At 49.4% G+C, this 10,739-nt stretch overlaps 1 protein-coding gene across 1 annotated transcript; it reads right to left on the bottom strand.

The window, feature by feature from the left end:
* Positions 1-812: 812 nt before the first annotated feature.
* Positions 813-10,421, bottom strand: YWHAH (tyrosine 3-monooxygenase/tryptophan 5-monooxygenase activation protein eta). The gene is made up of 2 exons (XM_068990312.1): positions 10,263-10,421; positions 813-2,244 (listed from the first exon to the last, which is right to left on the bottom strand). Exons 1-2 carry the CDS (start codon positions 10,347-10,349, stop codon positions 1,591-1,593), a joined length of 741 nt encoding a protein of 246 aa, XP_068846413.1. The 5' UTR covers positions 10,350-10,421; the 3' UTR covers positions 813-1,590.
* Positions 10,422-10,739: the final 318 nt, after the last annotated feature.

The following is a 10,739-nucleotide window of genomic DNA, read 5'->3' as shown; positions in this document are numbered from 1 at the left end:
CGAGGACAGAGACTGGGCATGCCATCCTCACCAGCCTAGTGGTAAGCTTCAGCCAGAAGGCCCTAAGGTGCTTAGGGCCTTCGTGTAACGGAACCAACCCGCTCGACAAGCATATCCAGGCCCGAGTACCAGGCTGGTGGTGCCAGAAATCATAAGGGGCTGGAGTTCAAGGGTCCAGCTGGTGACATAAGGCTTCAGGAGTGGCCTGGGGAGGAGGCAGATGGGCAGGAGGAGGAGGGGTGCGGGGAGTACACTAGGGACCAGGCCTTTCTTGTTCTTAAAACTCAGAGGGAGTTCTGTTACCCCACTTTAAAGAATACTCAGAGCTTTCTTAACAATGACTGCTAAAGATTGTATTGGGTATCCAAGCTGTGTCCCTAATTAACATTTTATTCCACGTACTACATAAAAATATTAAGAAAAATGGTGAACATGTACCTACTTTGTGTGTTAAAAAGCAACCAACATTCTGTGGGGTGGCTGGAGCTACACCCTTGAAGTCAGACACAGAGCCACCTTCCAGAGGGAATGTGCCTCAGAAGACACACTAGGGTCTTCCCTTTAAAGGAATCAGCAACAGGAAGAGGGGACCAGAGAGGCCACATTAGCTGGGTTCAGAGAAAACTACTTAAAATTCATGAGTCTTACGTGTATGCTGCAAAACCTGTGATGGAATCAGAGGGCACAGACTCCCTATTCCAGAAATGCTTTGGAGTTTGGAGAGATCAACTCAGGATTCAGAGCGGGGAGCTGCGACAGCTCTTCAAGAGTGAGAGAAATGAAGACCATACGCGTAGAGGTAATATTCCCCAAAGCAGCATTTTTATTTACCCACTGAATTCCAAAACATTTAATTTAGGAGTCTGGCATTTCATAATCACCCATCTTGATTGACATGGGCTGACACACGTGGTGCTGTCAGGATACACAAGGACGATAGCCAAAGTTACAAAAAATAAATCCATGATTCTTAAACAATTGCAACCAAAAAAAAAAAGTTACAGGTATCAAAACTTTAGATGCACTGCATTGAAAAGAAGGTTTGTGCACGTCATAATTTAAAGAGGCGAACAAGGTGCTACTGAAAGCTCACGTTAAAGTTTATCATTAAGCTGATGGAAAGGAGCAAGTGGTCTCTCGTCCAGGCTTCCCTTAATGGTCTTCCATTAGCTAAGAAAGAAGAGGGAGGGGTGAATTCACTTTCGCATGCACAGATGTACTGCTTTAACAAGACACTAGCAGCTGGTTTGAAGTGGACCATTTAAATACCAACTGTAGCCTGGGTGGCTAATTCTCCTCTCTAACTTTCTGAGGCTTTCGCCTGCAATTCACCTAGACAGGCAAGCAAACGAAAATGCCTCCTTCAGAACGCACCTGTCTGCACAATCCAAAAAGGGAGCTCCTGTGGGCTCAAAGCAACCGTCCGTCCAGCAATGCCCATGAATTAATTTATCTGGAACTGCTTCCCGGGGGGCGGAGAGCAGGTCTGAGTAGCTGTGCTGCCGTACAGATAGGTTGAGCACTGGATACTTAGTGAGTGTGGCGAGGGGACTGGTGGTGGCGGGGCGGGGGCGGGGCGGGCCAAGGCGCTCAGTTGCCTTCTCCGGCTTCCTCGTCCTGCTGGTCGCTCGTCCAGAGGGTGAGGTTGTCTCGCAGCAGCTGCATGATGAGCGTGGAGTCCTTATAGGAATCCTCGTTTAGTGTGTCCAGCTCGGCTATGGCGTCGTCGAAGGCTTGTTTGGCGAGGAGGCAGGCCTGCTCGGGCGCGTTCTGGATCTCGTAGTAGAACACGGAGAAGTTGAGGGCCAGGCCCAGCCGGATGGGGTGTGTGGGCTGCATGTGCTCCTTGCTAATCTCGAAGGCTTCCTTGTAGGCCGCCTCCGAGGCCTCCACCACGCTGCTCTTCTTCTCGCCAGCAGCCACCTCGGCCAGGTAGCGGTAGTAGTCGCCCTTCATCTTCAGGTAGAAGACCTTGCTCTCGTACTGGAAGTCATTGCAGTTCTTGATGAGGAACCTGTCCAGCAGCGCCAGCACGTCGTTGCACACCGTCTCCAGCTCCTTCTCAATCTTCTCCCGGTAGGCCTTCACCTTCTCCAGCTTCTTCTCATTCCCGTCGGCCATGGTCTTCTGCTCGATGCTGCTGATGACTCTCCAGGAAGACCGCCGGGCACCAACCACGTTCTTGTAGGCCACGGAGAGGAGGTTTCGGTCTTCGTTGGAGAGAGGTTCATTGAGCTCAGTCACCTGCAACATCCCCAAAAGATAAACACTGAGACCCAAGTTCAAAACCCTGGGAGAGAGATCTTCCCTTCAACCCCGTCAACAAGCCTCCTGAAAAACAGGACTATGTGGTACTTCCCCGGTGATCCCATTGTTAAGATTCCATGCTCCCAATGCAGGGGACACGGGTTCAATCCCTTGGTCAGGGAACTAAGATGCCACATGCCGCACAGTATGGACAAAAAATATCCAAAATGAATTACAGGATTACAGAGAAGCCACTCAAGAAAACCCAACCGGACAAGGACCCTATCTCAAGGGAGACGACAGTCTAACAGAAGAAGCAGATACCAACTCAAAAATATTAGCAGTACCAACTTTGAGAGACTCACAATTCAGGCCTTGTGCCAAGTTCTTAAAAAGTGAAACAAGCAACTGTCTATCACCACTTCCCTCCTCAATAAATCCCAGACAGAATATAAACACCCTCCCTCTTCTAACTTCCCCCATGTCCCCATCCCCAGGACTCTCCCCCTTCTGCTACAAGCCCTTGGCCGGGGATGGTCTCCCCCTCTGCCCAGTCCATCAACCCAACCACACTTCATGCTCCACAGCTGCAAGACTCCCCGACATTCCCCAGGAGGGCTGCCCACAAGCTGGGCTCCTCGGTACCACCACACAGACAGGAGTGGTGTCCACACAGGTCTGAAGTAATCCCCTATTCTCTGCTCATCCGCATTCCCGGGTCCTTCAAGACCTGGAACCCACTGGTGTTCTCCAAGGACTGCCTTTAGACACTCGCATACTCATATCGCTTTACTACAAGTGTAAAGTACGGAAGCAACCCATATAAATCAGAATTTTCTCTCAAATACTATCACAAATCTCAAAATGCCTGAACCCTTGAGAAGGACACTTTTCTAGGACAACACTGCACAAAACAAAATGTGAGGCAAGAACAGAATTTGGAAAGCTCCTCAGATCTTCCAGTAAGCGAATCCCAACTAAGGCCACTTGATACTAAAGTGCAAGCGACGTCCCTAAGGAGTCACTAATATACTTCATCCTGCGACCAATAAAACTGCTTTTGTTGGACTATTGCAAAGAAACCTCAAGATACATCCCCAGAGTGTATCACTAAAATTGAGTGCATACCTGAAATATTTATGTATCACACAGTGTGTGTACAAGAGGCAGTATCATTATTCAGAAAAGTCCTAAGACATCTGGAGCATAGCCTGAGCTAGTTGGGTGACCTTCAACAGAACACAACTTTTCTGGGCATCAAAAGTCAAATTAGTGAAGCCAGCCCAAACAACCTCCAAGGATTTCTTCAGCTCTAAAATCCTAGGATTGTTTTTCCTGAGCAACAATAACAGATGTGGTTAAGGCCTGAGGTCGGTACTATAACATGTGGCTGTATCTGTGGAATCCACAGGTCTGATCCTTTCTCCATCCAGAATAAACCGCCAAAAAAGGCTACTGGGCAATATTTGTAATGACGCCTTCACAAGAAACACTAGTGCCTAGGAGTGTCAGTGTTTATGTAACGATCACCTGGTCGCCTGCCAGTCTGAATGAATCACTATCGGCATCAGCTGAGTGTGACTAACCGCTAAACAAGCATTGTTCTCAGAACCCCAGCCAAGGCCTAACTAGGAAACAACTGCACATGTTTAAATATAGTGTTTTTTAATACTCCTGGATTACAACTTGGCTAACAAAAGGAAACTTATGGGAGGAAGATAGCTTTATTACTTGATCAGATAACTACAGAAAACTGGGAGTTTTCCCCAGATTGGAAAATTATAGACTGAAGTGAAATCCGATGGCCTGTTGTAAAACAAGATTTACAGCCAGTCTTGGCTGTTGATACTTAGTGCAAATAACCTTTGCTAATGTTTGCTAGTGTGAATTCTCAACACTTCAACTTCTAAAATACAGGAGCCAGGATGCTTAAAGACAAGTCCGGTCACCCACTAAGAGGGGCAGATCCTGAGGGCAACGCGATGCAGGGCAGGAAACTAGGAACTGGTCCCAAGCAACCATCACACGAGCCCAGCGGGAAGCCACCTGTGGATTCGGCAGAGATGACTTCCTGCATCTCTAGGGTCACAAGCTTCCAAACAGCTCATCAGGAACAGAAAGAGCAGACACGGAATTCCCAAGACAGGAGAGACCTAGACAAGGGTTCTCAGCCTTCTTTCTCCTCCGATGCCGGTCCCAACACCCTCATGCCCATCACATGCCAGCTGTGCCCAATGCAGCGCCTGCCCCAACACTAAGTCCTCACATGGCCATGCCAGCTCTGAGGGACTCCCCGACCTCTGCTCACTGCCCCTCTGCCGTCTGGTTCTCCTGCCCGACTCCCCACCCCAGGTAATCCTACTTAGATGCTTCCTGAAAACCTTAAGACTGCTGAACCTTTCCCATTTGGGAAGGCTCTCCCCCCACCTCCTTTGAGGACTGGCCTCCCTGCCAGTCGTTCTGCTCCTGTGTGTCCTCACCGTGGAGCCTCTGGCTGCACCAGCTCCCTTCACCCCTTTCTGCTCCAGACCACATGGTATTTCTGAAAGCATCCAATGACCTGGCCAGTTACGAATTCATTTATCTTCTTGTGACACCATTGGCTTATTCAACAGTCCCCAAGGGCCTCCTCCCACTAACTCAAAGGGCAATAAGCTATGTGTTTGTGAGTAAAAATAGACCCACTGCCAAAAATAGCACATGAACTATTTGGGAAAACTTAAAGTTCTCAATCTGGGAAACATCCAACCTCAAAAGTAACACTGAACAAACAAATTAAAAAAAAAAAAAAAATCCCCTGAGCTGCCAGACCACATGGCTCAAGCTGAGGTTTAGATACTCCTCCTCCTCGAGAAGGCTTCTCAGCCTTCATGGCCACACACACACTCCTACCACTCATCACAGCCACCCACACCCGCATGCTACCAACAAGCTTGCTTTTGGTATAGAAGTTTACAACAAGAAAAACAAAATCCTCAAAAACAATTACATAAACGTAACCACATGATAGTCTTTAAGCTTCTTTGGCAGAACCCTATATAGATTTTTTAAAATGAAGTGACCTTGAAGAATGAAAGCTTTTTTTTTGGCTGATTCTTTCCCAAGTCAATGCCCCCCAAAGTGAAGATTCTGCCTGGTGCCCCACTGGCAAGGCACCCATCATTGGTCTCCACTTGCCCTGACCTGGAAAGGCCACCTTCTGTCCTCACCAGGGAGAAGCTGCAGGTCCTACAAGGCCAGGAAGGGACCCGGCTTTGAGCTCACAGCAGGTGAATTCAGGTAGTGACTATTTCCTCTAAGCTCACTATCGGTCAAAATAGCTACCCTTGTATCATTAAGAAACCACCTTTGTCTTGCTCTGGGCTTAAGGAGACATTTTCATAGGCCATGACTGGCATTAAATACAACCCCATCTGAACAGGGTTACTGAACACTACTGCCCTGAGGCACCAGGTCCGAAATCTTCAGAAGCTGTGCAGGTTCCAACCACAGAAGTGCCAAAACCCGCCACTAAGGAGGGGATGCCATTGCAGGGTGAGGAGCAGGAGGGGCAGTTTCCACCGGCTTCGACCTAGACGCGTGGGAGAATCTGACCAACCTAAACACTGAAACCTAGGCGGTCTCTAGGCTTGTAAAATATACTAAACACAATATGGAGAAACAATCTCTTACAACTATAATTTAACATAGTCTTGCACTTCTCAATTCATAGCAGGAACTCAAATTAATATTTTGCTTCCTAAGCTTAAAAAAAAACCCAAAAAACCGGTCTTTAAGAGACCAAGCATAATCCAGTTATGTTCCCCTGCTGTAGCTAAGACCCATAAGTGGCAGATACTGTCTTTAATTAAACTTGGCATAAATGACTTCTATCTAATAGAGGGAATTATTTGTTCAGTAAGCCCACTTATGTGACTGGCACGGAACTTAAGTGACCAATGATGACAATGGCTAAAGGACCAGAAAAGTATACGAGAAAGAAACTTGATCCCTCAGCCTCATGGGGCATCATCACTGGGTTAAAGGGAGAGCTCTAAACTTGAGAGCCAAAATCTTCACTTTACAGGTCGACCTTGAGGAAATTCATCTCTTCAAATCTCATTTGTAAAATGGAGTTAGTAACAGGGTCCATCGAGAGTTGTTCTCAAGAGTAATGAGAACGTACACATGGAATCAGGCACCCTTTACTGAGTGCCTAATAGGTAAAATGGTAAATTTAATAAACCTGATGAACTGTAACATGGAACACACACTTGGGGTATCCCCCGTCATTATTTCTGAAAAAGTGTGACCCTGAAGTCTTATCACTAATATTAAGTTCCAGACAAAGATGAGAAAATACATTTTTGTTCTTTAAAGGAAAGGTGGGGTTTTTGACAGCAGGAGCTCTTTTGGGGATAATTTAGCAACCCCAAATCCAGATGGGGACAGCTCATGTCAGTGCAGCAAAGCTATGTGAACTGCTCACCAAGTGAACGTCTTTTTACCTGAGAATACTGCAGGACCAATGCAGAGCCCTCTTCCTTCCTCAGCCATTAAGACAAAGTGATACTTACATGGGCAGCACGGCTTGCTGGTTCACGCACATTTCAAAGGTAGTACCAATGTGGCTGTAGGATGCCACACTGATCACAGTCCTGGTCCACCTCAGAATCATCCTGTTTCCATATCTGCAACATGGGTTAAGTCCCAGCCTAGGACGCTCAGCCGTGCTCTCCTTTCGCAGACCACTTGCTGACTCCCTACTTCCTGAGATCTTACAGCTACAGCACTGCGCTGGGCCTCAAAAGCTGCAGCTTTGTTGCCTGCACTTAAGATTTCCACAGACAGCCTTCAAGTCCTTCAGGTGTATTTCTCTCCATCCTTTGTCAATGACTGTGCAACAATATTAGAACACACCACGCCATCCCAAGTACTTTGACATTTTGTAACCCCACGATTGCCACCTCCGTTTCAGTATGGATGACTAAGGGTTGTGACATGACTGAACGATGTCTATCCATGAGTATTCACTAGAAATCTGATTAATTACTCTTTCCTTAGATCACTCAGATTTATGCACTAATATTTTTATCCCGCATTATGGGATTATCTCATAGTTCTCATGAAACTAGGCTCATTTTATGAGGTGATGAACTGCATAAGGTCATTCTAAGCCTGGTCTAAAAAGGACTTGGGTTCCAGAATCTTTCACAACTTTTCTTTCCACTGTTCCACTCTATGTAAGCAGTTAGGTGTGAGATGAGCTGGACGACACACCTTAACTTAACTTCAAAAACATTTCTTGCCTCTTCCAATTAGGGGATGAGGCAGGGAACTGCAGCTCTCAACTGGTGTGAACAAACACCTTTGTTTCCAACATGCGTGATTTTTTTTTAGGCCTTACCGACACCATCCTCCAGGTGACGCTGGTAGCATAAGGAACATCAGTCATTACAGGCAGGCAATATTATTAGGTACCATTTAGATGATAAAGGAAACAGAAAACAAGTTAGAAAAATGAAAGCTAAAAACCCACTTGACAGTAACACCAACATAACTAGTTTTGCACTTCAGAGGACCAGGAGACAAGAAATTGTGAGCTTCAAGGTCACAGAGTGGCCGCATCAGAGCATTCCCTCACTCAGGTGCCTTACAGCAGTCTACTTACCTGCCCTGAAGAAAACCCCCAAAAACCCAGAGAGTTAACAGAATCCCAAATCCTCCCAAAAGCTGTATTTCAGGCCTAGGATATTAGTGAAATAGGGACTAAGCCTTCTAAATAACATTAAAAATTAAACGTTCAAACGTCAACTTAGGTAAAATGTGAGAAAGTTTTCCATTGACCTTGCTGAGTCCTTTCTAATAAATATATCCATTAATTTAGATGAGGAAAAAAAAAATTTCTTTAATAGAAGAAACAGGCATATTGACCAAAAAAGTTCTCATTTTAATAGTAGTTGCCTTGAGGGACTGGTCTCACAGTTCTGAGATGACATAATTAGAGCTTGGATTGCATTTTCAGGAGCCTATCCACCCACCAATCATTTCTGACACCGATGTTATGTTTCCAATACACCTTTGCAAAATCCTACCTTAATGTCTCAGAGAAAATCTGTGGACACAAGTAGGAAGCTACAGGAAAGCATTTTTCAAGCCTGCTTACAAAGAGCAGAAAACCAATTATTTTTTCTGTGCAAACTCTATCCCTTTCCTGTTACATCTGTGCACTCTCTCCTTACTTCTCATTTCAAATTTCCTGTTTCCCACAGCTCCACAACTGCCTTCTAGTCATTTCCCCTTAATCTCAACCACTTTGTTTCCAGCTCCTTTTTTAGTCCTCAAAAGGCTTCTAACATTGCAGTCTTCAGGTCCCACTGGTAGGACAGGTGAGGGCCTCACTGAAACGTCCAGAGAGCAGCCTCAGCCCCAGTGCCACTCAGCGACTAGGGAGAAGAGGCGCACTTTAGGGTGGCTTGCTGAGTGGACAGAAGTGGCTTTGTCCCATAGATTAAGCTCAGGACTCCCTGCGAGGAAATGCACTCATAGTCAATCTTATTTCTGTAAAATCTAATAAATTATTAAATCTTTATTTTCTTATGAGACCCTCAGAGTTACATAGACTTCAGGTTCCAAACTACATCGCGCCTGGTGTGGATGAAAAGCTCCTTCTTATCTAGCCCATTAATACCCTGCTTGGGCTCAAGTGGAGATAACCAAGGAGTCAACAATTGGGCGGTGGTGATGGTAGTTTCCAGACACCTGGTTCAAGGTATGATGTGGATGACATGGAAAAAGATAATGCTTGAAGTACCCTCCTTACCTGGATAATCCTAAATTTGGACCCCAACAACAGATTTCACAACGACAGATTTTGTATTAATAACAAAAGCCTTAAAAGGAGCTTTCACATGACTCTGAAATTTTAGAGAGCCAGTGTATTTCAGGATTTTTCAGTACCAAATCCCCTCCCAAGCCAGGAAAAAAGGGCAAAGGAGCTAAATAACCCAGGACAGTCATTCTTGACTTTAACCCACTGGCACTTGCCTTGAGGGATGGGTCAAGGGCAGCTCTGAGTCCCACCCCCCGAGTATCTGAGTCTGCAGGTCTAGGGTGGGGCCCCAGCAGATCCACCCCATCTCAGGAGGTTGTGCGCTGGATGAACAGGGCAGGTTGCCCACTGTGGCTCTAGCCCTGTGACCTTGATGCAGAGAGATGTTCATTTTGAGAAGACGTGAAATACTACGAGGAGACAGAACAGTGAGGGGGTCGCTGGAACTCTAGGTCTCAGACACGCAGGTGGTGTCTAATCCAAGGCACTGGCCAGGGTGTGGCCGGCCACGATTCCTTCCCCGGAAACGGAGCTGCAGGCGGGTCTCCGAGGATCTCGAGAGGGCAAAGGCACATGGGTTCGGCTGGCCCAGGAGTCGCAACCCGTTTGGGGTTCCAGGCAGACGGACGCAGCATCCGACATGGGAGGGGGCCCCACGCCCTCGCCTGACTGCAGGGTAGGGGTCTCGGCACACAAAGCGGACCCCGGGGGTTGGAGGATGGAACTAGAGCGGTTCAGGCGAGCAGAACGAAAGCGCATCCGGGATTACAGCGACTTCGGGTCGTGGCAGCGGAAACCAGTGGAGACAGGGCGCCACTCACTAGGTGATTCTTTATTACAAGTTGGGGTGCGTGGAGGAAAGCGAGAGGGGGTGCCCTAGCCTGGCGGAACGGGCCGGAGGAGGAATGCGGCTCCCCCACGCTCCCCCGGGCACCCTCCCCCATTCGGGGCTCCAAGCTGGGATGCCGCGCCCCCCGTCCGCCCGCGGGGTCCCCGCTGCGCCCCCTCCCTGGAAACCCCACCCCGCCCGGCCGCAAGAAATGGCGGGACGCGCGGCGGGCGCGGGAAGCGAGGGCTGCGGGCCGGCGGCCGCGCCCAGGCGGGCGGCGGGCTCGCCGCGGGCCCGAAGGGGCTGCCGCCGGGCCGCCCACCCCTCCCCTACGCCGGGCCCCCGGCCGACCGCCCGGGCTCCCGGCGCGCTCACCGCCTTCATGGCGGAGGCCATGTCGTCGTAGCGCTCCGCCTGCTCGGCCAGCCGCGCCCGCTGCAGCAGCTGCTCGCGGTCCCCCATGTCGCTGAGCCCGGCCTCGCCTCGCTTCCCGCTCCGCTCGCTCGCCCGCGCGTCCTCTCCGGTCGCCGCCGCGCACGCGCACTGGCTTGCCGGCCGGCCGAGGCTGCAGGCAGCAGGCAGCGCCTCTCGCCCGCTCGCTGGCTCGCCCGGCGCTCTGTGGCTCGCGCCGCCGACGCCGCCGAGGGAGGACAGGCGGCCGCGCTGGGGGGGATGGGAGGACGGCAGGACGCCTGCGCAGTGGGAGCGGCCGGGCCGCGCGGCGCGCAGCGGCGCGAGTGGGGGGGGGAGGGCGGCCCGGCCCTAACGGTCTATTTCAAGGTGACGTCACCTTCTATAAATAGCTGCGGCCACCGCCCCGCCCCAGAGTCGCGCAGGCGCCGTGCGAGTGCT

This window comes from Capricornis sumatraensis, chromosome 17 (assembly GCF_032405125.1).
Source record: "Capricornis sumatraensis isolate serow.1 chromosome 17, serow.2, whole genome shotgun sequence".
NCBI lineage: Eukaryota > Metazoa > Chordata > Mammalia > Artiodactyla > Bovidae > Capricornis > Capricornis sumatraensis.
The sequence above is the reverse complement of the archived record's forward strand: the minus strand, read 5'-3'. Positions and strand labels throughout refer to the sequence as shown.